The 25,906-nt window shown below is 39.2% G+C and overlaps 1 protein-coding gene across 2 annotated transcripts in view; it reads left to right on the forward strand.

Moving 5' to 3' along the window:
* Nucleotides 1–24,321, forward strand: part of SUGCT (succinyl-CoA:glutarate-CoA transferase) — a 554,158-nt gene extending 529,837 nt beyond the window's left edge. For both annotated transcript variants that reach the window (XM_081101832.1, XM_081101831.1), the window contains one exon: nucleotides 23,279–24,321. In XM_081101832.1, the coding sequence (XP_080957958.1) occupies nucleotides 23,279–23,442 (164 nt within the window). In that variant the 3' untranslated portion in view covers nucleotides 23,443–24,321. The remainder of the gene's footprint in view (nucleotides 1–23,278) is intronic.
* The last annotated feature ends 1,585 nt before the right edge of the window (nucleotides 24,322–25,906 follow it).

Consider the following 25,906-nt stretch of genomic DNA (forward strand, 5'->3'; position numbering starts at 1 on the left):
ATAAAGAAAAATAAATAACTCAAAACCCCAACATTATGTTTCTCTCTCTCTCTCTCTCTCTCTCTCTCTCTCTCTCTCTCTCTCTATATATCTTATTTTTATTACATATCGCAGACAGTATAATCAAGTAGACTTAAGCACAAAATATAAAATAATAATAAACAATCTAGATGTTGTCTTTTTAAAATACTCATATTGCACAGCTAGTTGTCTCTAAGTTTTAAATGGTAGTTGCTAAAATATATCAACAAGGATTACTTTTAGCAAAAATAACAGCTGGCTTTGAAATTAATTTTAAAATGAACATAATCTATAACAGGTACATATCCATGAGATGAAGTAATTCTTGGCATCTTTCAATTGATACACTATCTTACAGTTTAGGGGAAAGCATTTAGTATTCAGGAAAATTACACATAAGATTGTGTTTTATGAAATTTTCCCTGGAAGGGTATGAACAAGCATGACAAACATGCTATACACCTGTAAGGCCTACTATTATAGTAGGTGACTAGGGAATATCCACCACACCAAGAAAAATCTGCACAATGAATCAGGCGGAGAGCAGCTGTTGAAGAAATCAGGTGGAGGATCAGCGTGATCTGTGGAAGGTATTTGAATTCACCATAAACATTTTGCAAGCATTCAGTGAAGAAGCTAGACCTTTGGGCCTCATAACCAAAATCTAGCTTGCTGCAGCCTAGAGAAGTGGTTTTCAGGAAGTACACAGCTCAAGACAAAGAATTACCGTTTAAACAATACGTGGGGAATGTTGTTGATTCTGACTTGGGTTATTTTTGAATCATCCACAAGGCGTCAGTCTTTAGAAGAATTGGCCTTGGGACGCTAGAGATTGTGGCCTCTTGGATGCCCTGTCTTTCCACTGCTAGCAACAAGTGCATCACTAGAGAAAAAAGGGTGTTTCCTTTAAGGACTATATTAAGTCCATGCTGAGCAGGAAAGAGCCTTTGCCTGTCCCTTAAGGCACAAAATAGGAGCACTGTGGTGAGTAACTGAGAACTTGGCCAAGAAAGAGCTATGTTTGAGGTTTGGGAAAGTGGGATGCAAGTTTGTTTTTCTTCACCTCAAATCTGCTAGATTTTCCTCTCTCATTTTTCTCTTGGCACTTCTTCCTTTAAATCTTTGTGTGTAAGGCCTCATTTTTTTAAAAAAAATATGAACTGAAAGGAGTCCCCCCAACATACAAACAAAGGAAGATGCTCAGTGAGCTTAGGCCGCAGGGAAAAGGAGGGTTGGGCAGGGAAAGAGAGGCATAGGAAAGAAAAACACAAAAACACAGATTCTGGAGTGAACTCAAGAGCACAAGGTCAAATGTAAACCCGAAGTGCAAATGGCCAAAGGTCAAAGGTGACAGGGTGTGGGGGTGAAAGGTGCTGCCTCTGAGACATTCCCCAGTTGAGAAATTCCACTGGACTCAAGCACCTGCTCCTTTAAGATCGGGGCCTCAGGAAGGGGAGAGAAGAAGCCTTAAGTTGTGCAGGGAGGAGAGAGGGAACAAAGCTGCCCACATTTAGAGGCCAATGTGTTGCTTCTTGCTCACCAGCTTCAAGCTGATTCCGATTTGGGGCCCCAGGTTGTTCTGTAGTCAACTGACATATGAAGAGCTCTTAATTCCAGTGGAAGTTTACACAGAAGAAGCTTGCATCTGGTACTAACCTCGAGGCTCATTTCTCCTCTGGGGTGTGTCCAGTTGGGCCTGGTCCTCCCTTCCTAGCAGTGGCCAGGGGACTTGATCTGCAAGGCTTTCGCCACCCTTCGGGGAGTTTTTACCACCCAGCTCTCCTTCGGTCTAAGCAAGGCTGGCAAAGGGGGCAAAACCACAAGAACTTAAACTTCACAAGAGCAGCAGCAACAAAACTTCCCTACATGGAAACTATCCAGTCACTGGGAGGCCCGCCTGTCCGCTGGTGGTGTTGCTTGGATGCCGCCAGCACCGAGGTTGCCGTTCTGTCACATGCTGACAGCAGGGTCTTGAAAATTAGTCCTGTCCTCCAGTGTCAACTCCATAGCATCGGTCAAATTTCTAATTCAAAACTCATGCCTGGATTCTTATGTGGAATGTGCCCTCTGTCTGCTTCATCCCTTTGGAGCTTAAATCCAAGTGTTGCCTGCTCTTTTAGGACTCTGAAATAAAACTAAAACAGATCATTGGAATATGAGAGGGTAGAAAAATAAAAAGAACCAGCAAGTATAGGGTCATGTTCAGTTTTACTTTGCTAATAGAAGTGTTTGTCAATTTTTAAAGTGTTTTTATGGATTTTAGAGAGAGAGAGAAAGGAAGGATATATAGAGAGAAACATTGATGAGAGAGAAACATCAATAGCTGTCTCCTGCAACGCCCCCTACTGGGGATAGAACCTGCAACCCTGGCATATGCCCTGACCAGGAATCTAACTGGTGACCTCTTGGTTCGTGGGTGGCTCAACCACTGAACCACACCAACTGGGTGCATTTCTCAATTCTTGAATAAAATGAGGCTGTCCCAGGGATAGAAACCGGGGGAAAGGCTCTCTCACCCACTTTATGACTCTTTGTTAGGAATCAAGCAGTGGAAGAAGTTGGGGGCTATAGGACCAGGTAGTCTTTAGGCTTCCTTCTTCGCCTGGTGTCCATGAAGCTGGAATTTCATATTTCTATACCATTGAACAATAGCTGCAGATCAGGAGGAATAAAAAGGATGGATGAATGGAGAAAGGTTGCTGAAGGTTGCTGAGGGAGAGCTGGTATGTATGTCAGGACTCACTCAACCCTCTTTGCTAAAGACTTTGTTCCCTCCTCCTATTGATCTTATTTTCTAAAGTGTATCTGACTCATTACAGAAAACAACATCTCAAGAGCACAATGTTAAGTGAAAAAAATCCAGATACAAAAGAGTATAGTACAAAAATTAATTATGTTAATGAAAAACTATAGAAAATTATTATAAAGATATCTTTATGTAGCCCTGGCTGGTGTCCATCATCCCGTGTACCAAAGGGTCATGGGTTTGATTCCTGGTCAGGACATATACCCGGGTTGTGGATTCAATTCCCAGTTGGGGTGCATGCAGGAGGCAATTGATCAATGTATCTCTCTCACATTAATGTTTCTCTCTCCCTTTCCCTTTCTCTCTCTCTCTAAAATCAATGAAAACATATCCTCGGGTGACAATTAAAGATATACATAAATGTAATAAAAGCTAGAAAACATGAAGATACACATTAGCAAAATAATAGCAATAACTACCATGTTCACCTCCACCAGCACCATAGTACCTGACCATTATAGAGACCTTTTCACATGCCAGGCACTGTTCTTTAAATTAGTTCACTAAAGCCTCTGGAAAAGAAAGAAGGGGTTGGGGTGTATTTGAAACGAATATAGGAAAGTGCCCAAATGTTCACAAATGACAGATTTTGGCAGTGTGTCAGTTACTTTATTTTTGGTGTTCGGTGTGTTTGAAACATTTCAAAGTTCTTTAATTAAAAAGAAAATAAAACAAAAGCAATAAACAAAAGAAATATGAATCCTTTCAGGTGGAGGGGGGCCCCTTCTGCCAAGGGTCCTGCCTTCTCACTGATGGAATATGTCCCCCCAAGACCTCTCACTGCTTCCCTGGCCGTGGTTTAGTCCTCTTCTCTTTTCTCTGTTCCTACTTCCCAGACAACTGACTGCCTCTAGTCCCCTGCCTTTCAGACCACCGTCCTGCCAAGGGTTCCACAGTGTCTGTTCCAGGCCTGTGCTCCTTCCCACACTCCAGCGGGCGCTCTTCATCACCACATGGACACCCAATGGGTATAGCAAACTCAGCCTGCTCAAGAGAACACTGGTCACCACACACTGAGTTCTCCATCCCAGTAAACAGCATTACCTTTACAGTAAAAACAACAATCTGAGTCTTTCTCAGCCACCTTCTTTCTGTCACTTTCTAGAACTGACCCAACCGCAAGTCTTACTGGTTCTGATTTCAGAACACACATTGAATCAGAACATATCTTGGTCAACTGCTGCTGCCCCACTGGCCCCGGGGCCATCGTCTCTGGCCTGCACCGCCGACTGCAGTGGCCTCCCAGCGTTTGCTGGCTCCCACCCCTATAATCTGTTCCCCATATGGCTTTCCTAAAACCTCCCCAGTGCTCCACTGTACTCAGAACTAAGTAGAAAGTCCTTTTGGTGGTCTGCAGAGTGCACATCCATGGGCCACCAGTCCCCTTTAATGCCCATCCTTTCTTTGCTCCCTCCACTGCCAGCCTACATCCTCTGAGACCTCACTGTTCATCAGTTCGGCCCACAAATGGCTGGCCTTTAGCCTTGCTCTCCCCTCTCTCTACCTGGACACCTCTTCACCTAGATATTTTGATGGTTCTCTTTCTTCCTCTCTTCCTTCAGTCTCTGCTGAAATCTCATCTCTTCAGAGAAACTTCCCTGACCACCCCACCTCATATAACAGCCTTGTCATTTTCTTTCTCCTTGCCTGGATTTATTTTTTTCTAGAATCGTGCCTGGCCCATATTAGGCGCACACCACACATTTGCTGAAATATTGAATTAATAATACTTCTCAAGCACGAGCCGGTCGCAGGCATTAACTTACATGGTGTCATTCTCGAAGAGCACAGAAGGACTGACACTCAGAGAGTGTGCCCAGGTTCTCATGGGTGCCCATTCTGAGAGTGGAATTTGAAACGGTTCCCTTCTATTCTGTTTTTCCCCCCATATCACACTGCATCTCTCAAAGGGGAAAGCAAGAAAAAACCACAACATCCAACTGTGTGCTGTTTGCTGCCAGGGGTTGTGCCGGTCACATTTACAAAGTTATTTGGATCTTCACCAGTATCCCAAGAAGTAAACATTATCTCCATTGTAGAGATGAGAAAACTGAACCGCCTGAGAGGTTAAATATTTAGCATAACATCACCATTTCTGCTCAGGGGAAGAATGTACCCCAGGCCTGCCTCATCCACAGACTGTGCTGTCTTAATGACATCCATCCTGCTTGCCTAAAAGTTCCATTTTAATTCCTATCAAAGGCCTTCCTCCCTGTAGCACGGGCTTAGCAATCCTTGCTGTTTTGTGAATGATTCCAGCCCAGTTCTTCTTCCCTCTCCTCACTCCCTCCCTCGGCTGCCGGGACCTTTCCCCAGAACTTTCACCTTCCACTCATTGCTTACGCCTGCTCCAGTCTCAGAGGAGCAATAGCTCTCATGGGCCACCCAGAAGTTGGACATGAGAAAACAGGTTAGGCCGACGAGAGTGCGTAGGGGAACAGCCAGTGCTGGGAGACAGACGGTGCCCAACTTGCAAATGGGTTTGTTTGCTACAGTTTTCGGAGGGCTGTCATGTGGAACTTGAGACACATTTTATCAATGATGGATGGGGTCTTGGGATCATTCATGAAGCCTTGTATAATGTAAATGTCAAACCAAGATGCCACTAGATACTTCTAGAATGTTGGTTCTTCACTAGCAGATCAGCATCAGTCGCATGGATTCTGTGAGAAAATAAGATTTTTGAGTTTCAGTTGGAGACTGAGTATTCCCTAAAGACGAAGCGCAGACACCCCAATTGTTCCAGGCCTTCTCCTACTTATGGTCCTCCCTGCCTGTTGGCCACCCCTGGGTCAGACCATGCAACGGGTGATCTGCATAGCTGCATGCTCCCCCCTTAGCGGAATCTACCTTGCCAGCAGTGCCCCCTTGCTTATTGTTGTTGAACTGTTGGAGAAAATCTAATAAATAATTTGTAAACCTCCTAATAATTATCAAATAGATCACATTTTTGTTGCAGATTTCTGGAGGAAAAACAAATCTTTATCCAAACTCCAAAGGTAGGAAGGTTGAGCTGAGATGGTTCATATTCTACAACCCTGCATATAACAAGAAAACTTAACAAACCAAGGAGAGTCCTTATTTGGAAAACACTTCTACCTGCCCCCCCCCCCCCGCTGAATCACTTCTCCCCAGTTTGTGACGTAAAGTTCCTGTGTGGGGAGCAAATATGAACCTGACTGACTCCTTTTTAAATGACTATTTTTTTTTATAAGTCCACCTATTTAGTGCTTTGCTATTTCAACATGTGTTCATAAAAGTATTGCTTAATTTTCAACAGTCTCCGTGTTAAGTCCCAGACTGCCTTGTGTCTTTTGAAAATTGAAGTCATGGACACAAACCATTTTAAAGTTGAATTGATATTAAAAATAATGGTGTCCTTTCAGGAGCATGGCACATAACTGCATCATTACTGTATAACCACCTGCTTTGAGATCAGATGCTGCAAATGCTCCTCTATGTGTCTCTAGACTGAATGAGTCACTAAGAGATTTGGTTCTATAACATCCCAACTGGGCAATGGTTAAACCAGCATTGACAATGCTGATTTCCCTCTCCCACTGCCAGTTCAAGTAGTTATAGAAAAGGTGCACTTGGTGGAGGACTGTGGAAAATGCCAAACTCGTTCGAATTCCGTTGAACAGGACCTCACCTTTATTATTTTTTGAAAATCAGTAATGTCATTAAAAAATGTTTCTCTGCATTGTTTTACTATGAAATGTGGGTGCCAGGATTGGAGGTGCAGTCTCAGTGTTCTAGGTTTGACGTGTACTTTCTTGTGCTATAAAAGTTTTTCTGGTGATTGTAAACTAATAAATTTCAGCATCTGCTTTTAGAGTTCTAGGTAAAGGTGAAGTATGCTGTAGGAAATTCAGTATAAGTAGATTACCAGCTATGTTTTTGTGGGTAAAACAGAGAAGTAGGGACTAGACCCTACTAGAGTCCAACTGACTTGGAAATGGTTGGATTCAAGTGGTGATGGTTTGGGGGATGGGATGGATGATGGTGAGAGTTTTCCAAAGACATATTGGGGATGTAATTTAACGTGAAAAGGTGCAGGAGACCATGCCCTTGCATCTGAGACAGAACCAATGTTGTTAATGAATTTGCCACCTGAAGTATTCAGAAGTATGCTGGTGGCCCACTTCACGGAGACATTAGTAGAAGTAAGATAAAAAAAAACAACAAACAAAACATTTCAATTAGCTGGAGCAATGGCCACATTTAAAAAATTGCAGTAGTTTATTTTACTGAAAACTCACTGCAAAATAAATAAATAAATAAATAAAGCTGACTAATTAGGTTACTAAAAGACACCTTGTGATATTAGTCTATAAGAATAGAAGTGTACTATCCAGAATAAAGGAACAGAAAAATATTTTAAGCTCTGAGCACCTGAATCGTGCACTTCATTTTGATTATTTGATTAGAGATATAGGTGAAATGGAATCTAGAGGGGAATCCAGCAGTAAACGGCCAGAACGATGAAAGACGTATAACCATAAAATACTTACAAAGAACAGAAATGTTTCTCTTACCTTGGAAAAAAATGAGGGAAATTATAATATTTGCCTATAGAAGAAAATGTTTAAACATAGGCTGTGCAGCCACAAAGTATCAAGCATATGACAAGTGTTTTGGCATGATAGTATTAAGGTCCTTTGCAAACCTGCTCTTCTAGAAGGTCATGGGCATACTTCTCTGAAGGGTCCATTTTGTAAAATGGTGCCCTTTAAAAAATATTTTAGATCTTTGTAACATTTTCCTTAACTATCTAGACTAGAGCATCGGTTTTCAACCTGTGGGTCGCGACCCCTTTGGGGGTTGAACGACCCTTTCACAGGGGTCGCCTAAGTCCATCAGAAAAAAACCATATATAATTACATATTGTTTTTTTGTGATTAATCACTATGCTTTAATTATGTTCAATTTGTAACAATGAAATTGAGGGTCACCACAACATGAGGAACTGTATTAAAGGGTCGCGGCATTAGGAAGGTTGAGAACCACTGATCTAGAGTGTAGCTTTCCAATATTTTATTGAGATGATTAAAAATATTTTCTGTTCTGTCCAGTAGGATAGCCACTAGCCACCTGTGGCTATTCAACACTAGAAATTGGCTAATTTAACTAAGGAACTAGTTTTTCATTTTACTTGATTGTAATTTTAATGCCCACATGGGGCTGATAGTCATGGGCAGGGCAGCTCAAGATATTGTCCTGCTCTTCCATTTCACCATGCTAACACTTTAAGAATTTAGTCTTTTGTTTCTTCCAGATTCGCCTAAAAGCAAATGTGTAACAGAATTAAAATCTAATTTACAGATTACTAAATGTGGACTATTATTTTTCAGATTCCTTCTAGATATTTTCTGAGTCCCAAATCCCAGTTCTTCAAATTTCTTCTTATCAAATGACATCTGCTTGAGAGCACCTTTCATTATTTCTGGCTTGTTGAAATGTTGATTGCAGAAATTAAGTTCTGGTAGTGCCCTCCTTCTGTCAGCACCCACATCTTATTGCCAGGCCTCCAGAAATAGGGCTATCTAGGAAGGACCTGCATTTGCTACTCTCAATCCAGGATAAATATGACATGGTAGGTAATGCCCAAGGCTTGCTAACAACTTGGAAAAATAACGTATTTGATAGCTGTGTTTCCTAGTATATACTCATTTGTTTTCAAGCTTTTAAAAAGATAAGCAACTTTTTGGATTCAAAGAAAAATATTTTCATGGTTTGAAGTAATCTTCATTAACCCTTTATTAAGCCCTCTCTTCTAGGAAAATCAATTTTTCAGCCCCAATTTCAAGATCAATGCAGTTATAGAACAGGGAAATATCCAGTATCTTCTTTTTGGAGGAAATCATTAGTATCTTCCATTCTCTTGAGATGAAGTGTTAGATTTGAACTGCTTTGTTGTAAAAGATAAAAAGCACTAATCAAATGCAATCAAATTGCTTTTGTTTTTCTTATCTTTTTATAACTCTTTAAAAACTTTTGATTTTTGATATATATATATATATATATATATATATATATATATATATATATGCATGCAGTTGTAAGAAATAATATCTTCACCCAGTTTCCCCCATTGGTAACACCTTACATAAATATAATACAATAGTACAGACAGGAAATTAACATTGATGCAATCCACTGATCTTTTTTAGATTCTACCAGTTTATGTGACTCATTTGCCTGTGTTTAATTCTATCCTTAAAATACATATTATGTATGTGATGTTCTCGACTTTATAACATTGTTGATAGTGTGATAACCTCCAAGTCCTTTATAGTGTACAAAAATAGTCATTTTTCCTCACATAGACTATTATATACCTCTTCATGTAATTTTAAGGTACAAAAACTTCCAGAGAAAGTATAATCCACACAGGACTCTTAAATTATAACTCATTTTTTGTTATAGTAATTAGACTTTTTCTTTCAAGATATTCAAAATGCCATGTGAAAGACTTATAATTAGAGTATTTATTATTTACTTTTAAACAACATAGTGTATCACTGCTCATCAAAGGCTTTTTTACTCATGTTAATCTACAAATAATTATCTGGGATCAGGTCTTCTGCTTTTATGGCCTTTGTGAACCTAGAAACCTAAGAACAGCAACATTTTGAATTTGGTTCTCATTAATTTGGAATGCGTGATCACTTAGATATTTAGATGATAATTTTGAAGTTTGTTTTTATGCTATCTTGATAAACACACACAGACACACACACAAAATCTGAACAAATTATTGGCTTAATTATGATTAGACAGGAAATGTTTTTGCTGCTCCTAAAAATAAGTACACTCAAACAAGAATAAGTTCCCTTTGTGGGCAAAAGATTAATTTAGTAATTATAATCCACTTGTGCATATTATTAAGTAAGCTTTCTTATAATTTACAAGGCATCTCTGGCCTAGCTTAATTTATTTTTAAGAAATGATATATTTTATATTTCTCATTTACTTAAGTTGGATTGTTACTCAGGCAAAATTAAGGGAGTTCCAATGTGGAAATGTCTTCCCACTTAACATGGACGGAGGATAACCTAACACATTTCATGCCAAGTCTACTCTTAGCAGATGAAAAGAACAAGTTTATGTTATTGGAAACTGCAAAGAACTCCATGCCAGGAGGGAACATTACTCATTCATTTTAATTAATGTATAAAGAAGTAAATTACCATCTTCAAATTTACAATGAAACTGTGAAAATGAAAACAACAGTTTAGCTATTCAATAGTTATTGGCCCTTTTTACCTTGTTAAATACTTTTAAGTAATACAAAAGATACTAGGAAAGAATAACCACAGAATTAATGTACAAGAGAGTCAGCAGGGCATTTTGTAAACACCAATCAAAATAGCTAATAAGGAGAATGTGGAAAAGGGAAGAAATAATAAATAAGAAAATGTTTGTGTACCACAACAGACATGTATTATGCAAAATTCATAATACCCACGAGCAAAGAGAAACATAGGAGACAATATTAAATTAACATGCAATTGTCAAAATTATAGTTCATATAAATAAAATCAAGACATTTTCCAAGTAGAAAAAAAAATAGACATTAAAATTTAGAAGAAATTATGTCCTTCTAAGAAGGAATAATAAACATTTTTTAAAGCCTGACAGTGTTTTCTGAAGCTATTTTACATTGTTCAGAGCCCTAAGTATTATTGTCATATTAAAAAATTAATTTCTAAACAAATTAATTTAAGGTAAAATTTGGTATCACTGTACTAACATCCAGGTGGTAAACTTTTCTTGGTGTGAATATTAACATTATTTTTACTGTCTTTTTTATTTCTGAAAATATAAGGGTCCTTTCTCTTCATTCATATATTCAACAAATATGTATTGACCATCACAATTTACTGGCTTCTGGACATAAAGTGGACTCAAAACAGATATAGTTCCTGTCCTCACAGAATCATAAAAATTCCACCCAACTATTGGAATGTTTCACCTCTGGAATGTTGTAGTTATCCGTCCTCATGGGTAATGTAAGTGCAAGATTCACAACTAGATAAAGCAGAGCACGAAGACAAACACATTGCATTGGATACTTTTTGTTTACATGTGATTCTTTTGGTTCATAGTAATCACAGTGCTTCACCTTGCTTTTGGGTATGTTTGACAAGATTCATTTTGCTAGAATCTTGAAGTCTTAGAGTATGAATACTTTGAGTTTTATTGTGGCAGAAACCTGAGAACTAAATTCAAAATCTAGTTGTGTTCATTCATTTGTTCATTCATTCATACATATTTAGCAAATATTTGTTGAGGAAACAGACACAGCTCCCTGCCACTGGAAATCTAATGCTCTAGCAGGGGGAGACAAAGAACAGTAGACATACAGGAACAATGTGGAAGAAAGAGAAGGTAGAGCAGAGTAAGGGGGATTGGAAATGGCAGCGTCAGAATGGCAGGTTGCAATGTTAAATATGGCCGATAATGAGCAGAGACCTCGTTGAGCAAAGGCTTGAAGTGTTTATGGGAACGATATGTGTAGACATCAGATGGAAGAAAGTTCCAAGTAAAGAGAAGAGCTGGAGCAAAACCTGAGGATGAGTGTACCTGGTGAAGAGCAAGAATGCCAGCAGGGTTGGAACAAAGTGAGTAAGAGAGGAAAAGGCAGGAGGAGAGCTCAGTTAGAGGGAAGGTTGGTGGATTATGTAGAATTTTGGAATCCACTGTCAGAATTGTGAGCAGGAGAGTGCCATGATATGAATTATGTTTTTAGAAGATAACTTTTTCTACTTTTTAAATAATATATTGGAAGGAAGCATGTAAGAAGGGACACATGATAGGAGGCTCTCACCAGCAAGAGATGATGGTAGCTAAGACCAGGCTTGTTGTAAAATGTGGTTGGATTCCCAAATATTTTGAAGGTAGAGTCAACAAGATTTGCTGATGGGTTGGATATGGGGTGGGAAAGAGGAAAGTAAAGATGACTTCTTTTAGAAACTTGATGCAAAATACATTAATTTCCAAGATTTAACTTCTCCATACATATTTCTAATTCTGGACATCTAGTTAGTTTTTTGTTTCCTTTATGTCTAATTCATTTTGTTTAATAATTATTTATTAAACACTCACCATGTGATAGGTACTGTTGGAGATGCAAAATGAGCAAAACATCAGTTCTGGTCTCAAAAAAAAAAAATCACAAGAGGCAAAATAATTAGAAATTGAGATAATACCATAAAGGAAATGCCAGTCAAATGTTATAGGACAGAGAAGGGAGACGCTCCTTTCAACTGTGAGAAAAAGGGAAGGCTCAACATCAAGTGAGCTTGAACAGAAATTTAATGTGAGCTTGGGGATTGCTAAAATGAGGTGTATTCTAGGTGGGTCCAAGGAGCCACATAGCATCAGGTCCAGAGGAGAATAATACAGTTTGGCTGGAGGGAAAAAATGAGGGGAAAAAATTAAGTAAGCTTTCCTCCTATTTCAGGGTGCTTTGGCCAAAGAGGTAGCAGAAAAGATCAGAAGTGTGTGGATGTGTAAGAGACATTTCAGAGATAGGACTCCTGGTGTAGCAAGGTATCAAAGGCAGTGCTGAGGATTAGGACATGCTAACACAGAAGTAGGGACATGGAGGGAAAGGACTTTCTCCTAAAATCTTTCCATCTGGAGCACAGAGGCAAGCAAAGTGAAAGGGAAAAACTACAATAAATTCTCGTAACAAATAGCACATTCCCATTTTCTCAGCAGCAGGTCTGGGGACCTAATTTTCTTTTCTTTTTTTTTAAAATATATTTTATTGATTTTTTACAGAGAGGAAGGGAGAGGGATAGAGTTAGAAACATCGATGAGCGAGAAGCATTGATCAGCCGCCTCCTGCACACCCCCCACTGGGGATGTGCCCGCAGCCAAGGTGCATGCCCTTGACCGGAATCGAACCTGGGACCCTTCAGTCTGCAGGCCGATGCTTTATCCACTGAGCCAAACTGGTTAAGGTGGGACCTAATTTTCTTGATCCTCTATTTGATTGGGTCGTGATTGTGATTTCTGTGACCTCAGAGACTCTTGGGAAAGGAAAGAAGGTGGTAGATAAGGCTGATTCCTTTAAGAGAGAGATTAAGAAGTGCAGAAAAATTTATTAAATTACAAAAGACCTTTAAAGGTTTACAGAACAACTTTTCAAAGCTATTTGAGGTAAGAGCCACAAATAACCACCTGCTTCAACCCTGTTCAGTTCCTCCTCTCCAAACTGAATCGAAATGCAATCTGGCTTCTTTGAATGGAAACTTCTTCCGGTATTTTCCTTAATGGAGCATAGAGGCAGAGGAGGTGAAGAGAAGGTCACTACTTTGAAGGTCTATGAAGCTTAAAATGTTCTGGCCACAGACTCCAGCTGAACCAATTTTGTTTCCCGTGGTGAAGTCTACCAAACAAAACCTTGGGAATGTGCCCAAGGAACTTGTATTGAATATTTGAATTTTAGAAGGCAAAGAAGCAGGATAATTGATTATTTTGGCAAAGAACACATTGTCAGCAAGGTGTTTCTTCACCCTTCCTCGCGTTTTCAGAAGTGTTAAAAATAATTAGAAGCAAATACAAATGTTGGGAAGAAGCATTCAGGGGAGATTTTCTTCCAAGCGGGCATTTTTCAGAGACCTCAGCTGAAAGTTTGGGTAGCACACTTTGAGGGGAGATGGAGTATTTGCTAATGAATATGAATAGCATTTCCTTATGGGCCATATATTTTTCCAGCAGGAAATGGATAATCTACTATGACATTTCAGTGGGTTGGAACAAGATAGATAAATCAAGTACAAGTTGCCGTGTTTCTTTTTCAAATGAAAGATAAATGCCTCAATGGAGTAGCAATCATAAAATATATAAGTATTTATAATACAGTACTGTTTTATACCATCTGCCAAAGAATGGTATTTATTCAGCCACTGATATGAGAACAGATTTTCTTCCACATTATGCAGGGAGGAAATACATCCTAGTGTTAATGAGCATGCACTTTGTAGTTAGCCAGCCTAAGTTCTAACGAAATTTTTAGTTGACTGGCTGTGTAATTTTGATAATGTTACTTAACCCCACTTTCCCTGTCGATCCAATGGTACAATAATAAGTCTATGTTTTAAAGTCATTTAGTCTATCAAACAAGGTAATATATGAAAAGCATTCTACCAAATGCCTAACACATGCAAGTACTCAATAAATAATAGCTGTTCTCATCATTCCACTGGTAAAAATTGGCTACATACAAAATGAGAGTTTCAAAGTATTTGGAACATTTGAACTGAATGCTTTTTAAAGGAATGCGGAGGGACTAGATTAATGAGTCCCTCTTCTGGTTCAGGCAAATATGTCTCTGTATTAAAATTGAGGCATATAATCAATTTCCCTGTAATTCCCAAATAACATTGGCTCTAAACAATACAAATATATTACATGCTCATACTACTACATGTCCATCATGGGTTGAAAGGCCCCAGGCTGGTGGAGCAGTCACCATCTCACACACTGCCAAGTTGTCATGAAAAAGAGAGAATCTTCAATCAGCAAGTGAGTATTCTGGCCTGGAGGTAGCATACGTATCCCCTCCATTTACAATTTGTTGGCCACTCACGTGACCTCATCCAACATCAAAGGGGTCAGAACATAATATCCTGCTCTCAGAAGGTGGAAAGTGGAAATTTGATGGACAACACTGATGACTACCATACGATCATAGACATAGTTGAAAATGCACTGTTCCCTTACAGGTAGTGGCACTTGAGGTACGCTTTATTGAGTCACAAAATAGCGAATTAAAGTTCATTACATCAGGAGTGATAAATGGTGCCTCTGAACTCTGGGTGAGACGGGAGGGTGACCCATCTAGGTTGGTGGTACCCACCCAGGACATGTTGCCTTGAGTTTCTGGAATGCTTGACAACCTAAGCAGTCACATAGATTGAGCTCTTCTGTGAAAGTTGTCCAAAGCCATTTTTAACTCTAAAGCCTTTTCCCACCATTTCATTCTAGTTCAAATGGCTTTATCTCATATTTAATGGGTTTAATGTGTTCTATCTGTATGACTCCATTTGGCGCCTTGGATGCTATGGCTGAGAGGCATCATATAAATAATATTGTTATTGTTATGATGATGAGTTCAAGCACTGGAGGGAAAATTGTGAAATAACTTGGTACTGAAGCCATCATTATTTTCAGCAAAATGAAGTTTGGCTTCTTATTACACTAGTAAGCCTTGAAGATCAAATGGTATCTACAGCCTGTATCTGAGTAATGGTCTAAAGAAGTCAAAATAAAAATGTTTGATATAGCATTTTACATATTATAAAACAGATGTTTGCTTTTAACTATTCTTGATATTTTAAAAAGTTGACACTCGTGTCTGCTATTAAAAGAAACAACAAATGAAAAGACTCACACAATTACCTTTAATATTATTTATTTTTGCTTCCCTTATGATAGGACAGGCCAACTATGTTAATTATTTTAACCCTTAGTGTTGATCATTTGCCAGTGTGTTGTGAGGTTGAGCAATAGACTGTTTCATTGCTTTCAAAATGCATCATCAAGACAGGAGGTGCAGAGAGTTCTGGAAAAAAGGACTGTTTAGGTTCCATCCCTCGTGATGATGTGATATTATATTCCCATTACTTGAATATTCATTATGGTTACCCACATGCTTTTGGCTACCTCTGTTTCCTGCAACTGTTTACATTATTAAGTTGGTCTGGGTTATAAAATGTAGCTTGAACTCTGTATATAGTTAGTGCAGCGTGGGATGTTTGCATATATTGGGTAGATTCCCTTTTCAGCCTAAAAGAATCATGGAAGGTTTCTAAAAGGAGATGAGACAAAATAGGGTCTTGTTACTGCAGGGCCTCAAACCACAGATGGAAAACACTACAGGGATAGTCTGAGGAATTCTCTGGCACATCAGGATCTGGGTCCTCCCTGTGGCTTACACCAGATAACTTTCTGCAAGAAAATACAGCAAAGGCCTCATTTCTTTTCGGGTGGGGAAGGTGGAGGGCTTTGGAGAGCATTGCCTAACTCAGAAACATGAGAAAATGAAATGTATTGATGGTGCTGCGATTTTATGACTTTCTACAAGGAAATAGCTGGCATATGACAAATTAATTTGAAAAGGTGAGATAGTAATGTGTAAATATTGCATAAGATATTTAATAGAACTGTAATCTGGAAAGATAGAGAGAACAGACTGGTCAGAACATGAAACCTGAAGCTGTTCTTGGCCTGTTCTACTCTAAGACCCCTCAATTCAGTTTCAAACTTAGATAATTCCCTCTTGCTCCCCCTGCCCTTTCACCAAGAAGCAGTGTGGAAAGAACCCAGCCACAGGCCTAATATACAGTAAACACTCACCAAGTAGTGGTTTCCAATGTTATTCTCTATGACTTGGAGATTGAGACAGGATACTTCCTCCCCTACCTTTGTATTTTGTCAGCCTCAAGCTGTTGAACTCTAGATTCCATGAAATGTATCAGTTCAGTCTTCCTTGATAGGCATGTGCAGATGTCAAATAAAAAAAGCTTAGCATTGTTTTAGAATCATACAGACCATCCCTGAGGGAACCATAGGCAGTTCACACACAGTCCTCAGAGGTAGATGTAGCCTTCAAAACATGTCACCCAATTCCCTTAAAATTTTTTTTTAAATGTAGTTACAGATTACATTAAATATTATTTCGTGTTAGTTTCAGGTGTATACAAGTAGTGGTTAGATAATCATATACTTTACAAAGTGCTGCCCCTACTATTTTCAGAACTCACCTGGCACCATCCACACTTACTATAATATTGTTGACTGTGTTTCCTATGATGTGCTTTACATCCCTTTGGTTATTTTGTAACTTCCAACTTGTATTTCTTAATCCCTTCACCTTTTAAACCCAACCCCCCAAATCCCTTCCCCTTTGGCAGCCATCAATCTGTCCTTTGTATCTATGAGTCTGATTCTGTTTAGCTTGTTCATTTATGTTGTTCTTTAGATTACACATATAAGTGAAATCATATGGTATTTGTCATTCTCTGACTGACTTATTTCACTTAGCATAATACCCACTAGGTCCATTCTTGCTGTTGCAAATGGTAAGATTTCATTCTTTTTTATGGTTGAGTAATAATTCATTGTATATGTGTACCAGCACTTTCTTATCCACTCATCTATTGATGGGTACTTGGGTTACTTCCATATCTAGGCTATTATAAATAACACTGCAATAATCATGGGGATGCATATATTCTTCTGAATGTGTTTTGGGTTTCTTCAGATACATACCCATAAGTGGAATTGCTGTGTCATAGGAGCTTCATTTTTAATCTTTTGAGGAGACTCCATACTGTTTTCCATGGAGGCTGCACCAATCTGCATTCCCACCAACAGTGAATGAGAGTTCCCTTTTTTAAAATTCTTTTTTTTGTTTAAAGTATTACGTAAGTCTCCTTTTTTTCCCCATTGACCTCTCCCCAGCCACCCCCATCCCCCAGCAACTGCCCTCACACCCCTACTGTCTGTGTCCATTGGTTATGCTCATATGCATGCATACAAGTCCTTTGGTTGATCTCTTACCCCCTTACCCCCCACCTTCCCTCATAGGTTAGACAGGCTGTTTCCAAATCTTAGCTATTGAAAATAGTGCTGCTATGAACATAGGGGTGCATAGATCCTTTCTGATTGGTGTTTCTGTTTTCTTGGGATATATTCCTAGAAGTGGGATCACTGGGTCCAATGCAGGTTCCATTTTTAATTTTTTGAGGAAACGCCATACTGTTTTCCACAGTGGCTGCACCAGTCTGCATTCCCAGAGAATTCCCTTTTGTCTACATCCTAACATTTGCTTGTTGATTAATTGATGATAGCCATTCTGATAGGAGGGAGGTGATATCTCATTATGGTTTAACTTTGCATTTCTCGGATGATTTAAACTTGAGCATCTTTTCATACGTCATCTTTATGTCCTCTTTAGAGACATGTCTATTCAGGTCCTTTCCTCAATTTTTCATTGGATTGTTTGTTGTTGTTGTTTTTTGTTCTGAGTAGTTTGAATTCTTTCTGCATTTTAGATATTAACCCCTTGTCAGTTGTATCACAGGTGAATATATTCTCCCATTCAGTGGGTTGTCTTTTCACTTTGTTGATTGTTTCTCTTGCTGTGCAAAATCTTTTCAGTTTAATGTAGCTCATTTGCTAGCTTTTCTTTTGTTTCCCTTGCCAAAGGATTAATATTAGAAAAAAATAACACTAAGAGAAATGTCTGATACAGTACTACATTTTCTTCTAGGGGTTTTATTGTTTTTAGTCTTTCATTTAAGTCTTTAACTCATGTTTATTTTATTCTTGTATAATGTGTAAGGAGGTGTAAGGCTCATCAGGGGGAGGCCAGAAATGTTTATCAGGCCCAAACTGACCAGGATTTGGACATATGAAGGGAGGACTCTTCACCCATTAGGTATGTGAGGGGAAAATGGCACCATTCTAGAACCACACAACTCAGTCTATTCCATATTCTTTCCATACCTCCTGGAGAGTTCAGCCTCAGCAGGGTAGGGTGACAGGGAGTCCGTAGGATGGGGCTATGTATTCCCCAAGGCTGATATAGTATAGAGGGTAGTGCTTGACCCAAGAAAGATTGCATTTGTTGGTGGCATGGCAGAGGGACTCAGCGCAAGGACTCTGACAGCTATCCATCCCTTCAACTCTCTCCCCAGAGCCACAAACCCCATCTCTCCTCACAAGACTGTAGTTCTCTGTGAGCTGACCCACCCTCCTTCTGCCAGAACCCAGGGTAAGTGGCTGAAAACAAGATTTTGTGTGGTGGCCCTTTAAAAGGGTGCCTGGGTTTCTAGCAGACTTCCTTCTCTCACTAGAAAGACATAATCCCCATTGATTTTTAAAGCCTTGTGTTATATAGGCCCCTCTTTCCAGCTCTGGTGTTCTGGACTGGGGAGCCTGATGTAGGGTTAAGACCTCACACTCCTCAGGGAGTTCCTGAGCCACATGTGGGTACAGGGCCAGCCCTTCCTGCATCACTACCCTTTTTACTAGTCTATATGGCATCTTCTATAAATTCTTGGTTATAAGACTTCTGGTCAGCTAGCCTTCAGTTGGTTATTCTGGTTAACATTTCTATGTTTTGGTTGTAATTCTGGTTTTGTTCTGGAAGGAAATGAGTGTAACTTCTACCTACTCTATTGCCATCTTGGATCCCATAATTTCCCTTTGTTTTTGTGAGGGGTGTAAGGAGACCCAGGGCTTTAACCACCAATCATTAGATTAGCTAGGCCCCTCAGAAGCACTTGTGGTTTCAGTTGATGTACTGGAAATTTCTATGCTGTGCCTTTATTTCAGTGTTTTTCAGTTTGATTGCTTTTTTAAAATATGTCTTTATTGATTTTTTGACAGAGAGGGAAAGAGATAGATAGATTGAAACATTGATGAGAGAGACACATCAATTGGCTACCTCCTGCATGCCCCCCAATGGGGAACAAGCCCACCACTCAGGCATGTACCCTGACCTGGAATGGAACCAAAGACCTCTTGGTTCCTGGGTTGATACTCAACCACTGAGCAACACTGGCCTGGCTGATCACTTTTGTTAAGGCAGAGGAAAATCACCTCACCTTTGTGTACCCCTAAGTGGCTATGAGTCAGTCAAAGAGAACCCGAGTTTCTTTCTCTGCCTCTTCTGTGGGACATATAGGCCACGGTTCTTTTCAATGTAAAACTATCCTAAGTCTACCCTTAAGTCAATAGCAGTTTTCTTGTTTAAGGCCAAGAATATGGAATGGAATTTATTTTAAAGAAATGCATTTATCTCCAAACTTATGAGTTATAGGGATTAATTTTTCATTCATTTAATTTTCTTCCTGTGGACACTAAACATTTTTGATGCAATAGATTTAGTATAGATATTAGATAGTAGAGAAAAGGCTGCCTAAACTACTTAAGACCTCAGCATTAGGGACGTCTCATTTCAGGTAATTCATTTGGAAGTCTCATCTCAGTGGGAAGTCTCATTTCAGTTGGAAGTCTCATTTTAGGTAATTCATTTAAGAGAAAGACACATCACATTGACTTCAGACATGTACTACCTCAGTGGGGTTCTTCTTTTGAAAGACAAGTTTTAGATTAAAACTGTTGATAATTAATGTCAAAATAGAACTGAATCTGAGAGAAAAAAATGAGTAAGGATCAAATCCTTAAACCATCAGATTATCAGTTTCATCAGGAGAGTAGAACACCGTGCCTGCCAATGCGTGCTCCTTTAATGAAATGGAACCAACCGATGAAAAACAGTCATGTACAGGGGCATTTAAAAGGAGATATGAGAAGAATAAAATGGATTTCACTGAGCTTCAGAGAAAGAAAACTTTGGGTATTAATTGAAAGTTGCCATTTATCTGTAGTGGATGGTATGTGTTACACAGAGGCGTGGCTTAATGGTCTCTGTCCTTTAACTCTATTGCAATGGTTTCTACAGCAATGCTTTTTATTAATGGAATTCTACAAAGAGCTCAAAGTATGTTTGCTGCTTTCCTGACTGACATTCTGTTACCTAAACATGCATTGGATTTACTTTTTGAAAGTGAGATTCCAAATCAAAAGGAGGCTGAAAAAATTTTTATTACTGTTTTGCAGACTTCTTGTGACTAGTTTGTTTTCCTGAAGGCTAATAAAATGATATAAAGGAAAGCCAACATCTATACCACTTCACTTAATGAGGCAGGAAAGATAAAATCTGTTCCCCAATGTCAGTTCATCTTTTCAAAGAAAGAGTGGAGAGTAAAAAGAGACTGCTAAGGCTAAGACTGCTAGGGTGTTCAATGGGAGACAATTCAAATGCACATGGATTTGCATCCTGGAACCATTGATAATATTAGCCATGTGGCCTTAAGTAAACCCTTAGCTTTTGGGGCTTTGGTGGCCATAAATGAAGAATGGGATAATCTATTCCCAACAGTGGGGTGGAAGTATTGCTTGAGCTACCCTGTTTACAGTGGCTTAGAGTTCAGCGAATAGCTGGTGATATGTCTTCTCCCCTTGCACTGCAAGCTTCAAGATTGACGCTGTGACAGCTTTTGCCATCAGAGTAGCCAATGGATTTTGTGCATTACTGTGGCCTACGGAATATTTGCTTAGTGCTTTCTGTTGTCAAGTTTATGTGGTTAACACCATCCCCAATTTAGAGCTGTGGAACATGAGGCTCCGAGAAGTTAATTTATTCAAGATGGCTCTGCTAGAATGGCTATCATCAACAAATCAATGAACGACCAGTGCTGGAGAGACTGCGGAGAAAAAGGAACCCTCCCTCTTAAACTGCTGGTGGGAATGCAGACTGGTGCAGCCACTGTGGAAAACAGTATGGCGTTTCCTCAAAAAATTAAAAATGGATCTCCCATTTGACCCAGTGATCCCACTTCTAGGAATATTTCCCAAGAAAACAAAAACACCAATCAGAAAGGATCTATGCACCCCTATGTTCATAGCAGCACAATTTACATTAGCTAAGATTTGGAAACAGCCTAAGTTTCCAAATGAAACTTAGCAGATGAGTAGATTAGAAAACTGTGGTACATCTACACAATGGAATACTACGCTGCTGTAAAAAAGAAGGAATTCTTACCATTTGCAACAGCATGGATGGAACTGGAGAGCATTATACTAAGTGAAATAAGCCAGTCAGAGAAAGATAAATATCACATAATCTCACTCATTAGTGGAATATAATGAACAACATAAACTGATGAGCAAAAATAGAACCAGAGTCATTGAAGCATCGCAAGACTGTCCCACCTATGAGGGAAGGTGGTGGGTGAGAGGGTGAGAGATCAACCAAAGGACTTGTATGCATGCATATGAGCATAACCAATAGACACAGACTGGGAGAGGGGTGTGGGGAGAGGGCATGTGCGGGGGGAGGGGGGCAGCTGGGGAGAAGTCAATGGGGGAAAAAGGAGACATGTAATACTTTTAACAATAAAGAATTTTTAAAAAGAAAAATATATGGAAAAACAAACAAAAAAAGATGGCTCTGCTAGAAATCACATGAAAAAATGCTCAGTGTCACTAGTTATCAGAGAGATGCAAATTAAAACAACAATGAGGTACCACCTCACACCTGCCAGAATGGCTACCATTAATAAGTCAATAAACAGCAAGTGCTGGCAAGGATGTGGAGGAAAAAAAAAACCCTAGTACACCGCTGGTGGGAATGCAGACTGGTACAACCACAATGGAAAACAGTGTGGAGTTTCTTCAAAAAATTAAAAGTGGAACTGCCATTTGACTCAGTGATCCCACTTCTAGGAACATATCCTAAGAATCCTGAAACACCAATCAGAAAGAATATATGCACCCCTATGTTCATAGCAGCATTATTTACAATAGCTAAGATCTGGAAACAGCTCAAGTGCCCATCAATAGATGAGTGGATAAAAAAAAAGCTGTGCTACATTTACACAATGGAATACTATGCAGCTGTAAAAAAGAAGGATCTAGGAAGGATCTCATACCCTTTGAGACAGCATGGAAGAACCTGGAGATTATTATGCTGAGCAAAATAAGCCAGTCAGAAAATGACAAGTGTCACATGGTTTCACTTTTATATGGACTATAATGAACAAAATAAACTGACAAACAAAAAATATCCAGAGACATTGAAGCATGCAATGGTCTGGCACATTTCAGAGGGAAGGGGATTGGAGGGTGGAAAGACATTAACCAACAAATTTATATGCATATATGCATAGCCCTTGGACAGATAATAGTGCAGGAAAGACCAGTGGATGGGGTGGAAACGGGATGGTGGGTCAGTGCAGGGGTGTGGTGGGGAGACATCTGTAATACCTTCAACAATAAAGACAAATTTTTAAAAAAAGGTAACATTCAAACTGAAGTCTCCCTAACAGTGGAGCTTGCATATATAATTCTACCATCAAAAGGGTTCAACCAGGGTCTGGCTGCTGTATAGTTGATTTGCTGTTTGTTGAACTAAATCTTGGAACTATACAGTTGGCAGTGAGTAGTAAAAATTTGGGCTATCCTCACCTGGGATCAGATTTTCAGTTTCAGAAGGACACTATATCTCTTGGTCATTGTTCTCTTGGACCCTGAGTGTCCAGTCAGTTGAGCACCCTACCTCTGAGATTTCCTGTGACAGGACTGACAGCTTCTGAACAGGCTTAGCACATACCAGGCATGGACATGCAGTCCCCTGCACAGTGGTAGGCAGATCCGATGACGACTGTGCAATTGGATGAAATCGAGTCAAGAAAAGCCACATGTAAAAATACATTTCCTTCCAAAATGATGGTGCATCTGCAAGGGTGTAACGAGCAGTGATATTCTTGGCATTCGTTGGAAACACCCCGGGCTGCTTGGGTAATACATTTCCTAGGGTTAGTCATTAACAGGCTTCCTGCTTTCCACCTCTTTTGACAGGCCCAGCTGTGAGATACAGTAAGTTCAAGATGTCAGAGGCCAGGCCACCTCCCCTGCTTGGGCAGCACACGACGCACATCCTGAAAGAGGCCCTCAGATACGATGACAGGACCATCGCCGAGCTGCTCAGGACTGGAGTAGTGAACCAGCATGAAGCCGAATGACAGAAGAAAAATGCTCTTTCTTAAAAACAGCGTCTGACTGCACTTTACTAGCAAAGGCAATACTCTTTCTGAACCCTACTTCCCAATTCTGGTGCTTGGCACTAAAAAGAAGAATAAATTCCAGATTTCCTGCCTAGCATTTGGCTCTGGTATCAATGAATCTAGTGCTTCTTAAATGTATCCCACCTTTCATTCATTACCATTTTTTCCCCTCCAGATAATAGATTAATTGTGAATTTGTGGGATTTTTTGGTAAAAGATTTTTTTTTTTTGGAAAAATACATTCCTCCTTATAATTAGCTGAATAGCCTAAACGTTTTGCCTCCCCAGCTCATGCAGGTCTGAAAAAGAGCAGGTCTCTTGACATTCTCTACTTGCACATAAAGTCCTCATTTAAACCTTTGTTAGGAAGTCAAAGCAATAAGCAGAATGACAGTCTCAGTGATTGATTTCAAACAGAATAACTTAATTTTGAGCTCATGAGCTCTTTGTTAATCTGTAATTTAAACCATGGATTTTGCTGATGGCCATTATAAAACCGAACTTCATTCTCCATAGGGGAGTAAATGTTTGACTTATGCTGTATTTCTCTAATTAATTTCATGATACATAGCAGAAAATCGATTTCCACCAATGCATTTTGAGGTGTAGGTATCTATCTGCAATAAGAGTAGAAAAGTGGTTCTTTAATTGATACCTTATTTTGAGCCAAGTGTAAATGCAACATGTTTTTGAATGAATAGCAGATGACTATCTAGGTATTAAATAATGTATAAACAATGACAAATAGAAGAATAAAACATTTTTCTTATAATTTGAGTATCCACTGTAGAAAAATGTATCCTGTCTTGATATTAAATATTTGTACTTAAACATTTAAATAGTTGTCAGTGAATTCAACGTATAGAAAATATCTTCTGTCCAGAACGTAGTAACTGAATTGTATGTGCATTCCAAATTAAACTGTCACTCAGACTGTCAATCACCCACACCCAGGTATAGACCAAGGAATCAGATAACACCTACTATCAATATCCAGGTATAATCTCAATTCATGGTTGTTAGACACACATATTTGAAAGTCATGTCATTACATATCAAGTGGTAAGTTAGATTATAGATAGATATTCATCCTTCAAACTATGATTTTGAGCTAGTTTTCTTTTTGTGTCCTTTTTTATTGGAATAATTGGAGCCATTTATCCATGTTGTAAGCCCAATATGTGTCTAGAATCAAGGTTCTGAATAGAAAAAATGTCTTCTCACAAGGCCTCTTAGGGCTTTTGAGAAGAATACTTGCTAGTTCTTAAAACAGTTATTGTCCTCCCTGCTCTTGTTCTCTGTGCACATCTTATTCGGAAGAACTCCTGCTGTTATTCCACCAGATAGAATTTCATTGTACGAGGGTAATTAATGCCTTCTGTAGTACTTTCCCCCCCCGATGGCTAATTCACAGATACATCTTTGGATACATTCACTTCAGGCCAAACATCTAAATAAAATCCCTCCATAAATATACAATTAGCAATGAAAATGGTAAAAGGCTGGATGAAGAGAACTGGCAAAACCACATATCTTAAAAGACAAATCCACCATTTCTTCTACTGATCCAAGTAGATATCTTGAGAAGCAAATTAATTGGATCCTGAGCAATGACCCTAAATATCTGGGCAGCCATATGTGGGAGCATACTGATCATTCAAAGAGCGTCACAGAATTCCTCAAAACCTTGAACTCAATCAAAACTGCAATCTTCATCATAGCAGAGTCACCCTTAGAGACAGTCTCCAGTGTAATCATGTCTTGTAGTAACTAACCAGTTTTCTAGCTACGCAACTCAAAATGATCCAGGAGAACTTTGAACCAGTTCATCATCCAATAAAAAGCATTCACTTTACCTATTTAGTGAGAGAAATAATTCATAATATATTTTAAATTCAGATAGATAATTAGCCCTGAAAGAAACATGTGCTTGCTAAATTTTTTAGCAGTGTGCCCCAGATCAGGTTATGCCTATAAACAAATGTGCTGTTTTAATTATCAGGCCCTATTACCTTCCACTCTCCCTAAGCTGAACACACTGCTAAGTACCATATGCTCAAGTTCAGTCTGTGTCAAGGCCTGCCTTCTGACAGGTTTGTGTCTGAGGCTCGCCTAGAAAATGCTTTGAAACTTAGTGGGTTAATCAATATGAAAGTGAGAGTGTGTTCACAAGCATTGAGGCTTCCTTTACTTGATTTTTTTTCCTGGAAACTTTTGCTGCAATAATTTTCTGGTTAAGCAGGCATGGTATTTCCCGACATGCAGTCTGATACGCTGAATGTTATCCTAGCAGAGTCGCCCTTGGAGACGGTCTCCAGAAGAGAAATGAGCGCTAACCAACATTGTGTGACTATCCCAGAAAGCTGGTGTCCTTCTCTCTTTGCTCCATTTCCTAAGAGTTAGAAGCGCAGACGTGATTTTA

Source organism: Myotis nattereri, assembly GCF_964212035.1.
Source record: "Myotis nattereri genome assembly, chromosome: 11".
NCBI classification, from domain to species: Eukaryota; Metazoa; Chordata; class Mammalia; order Chiroptera; family Vespertilionidae; genus Myotis; species Myotis nattereri.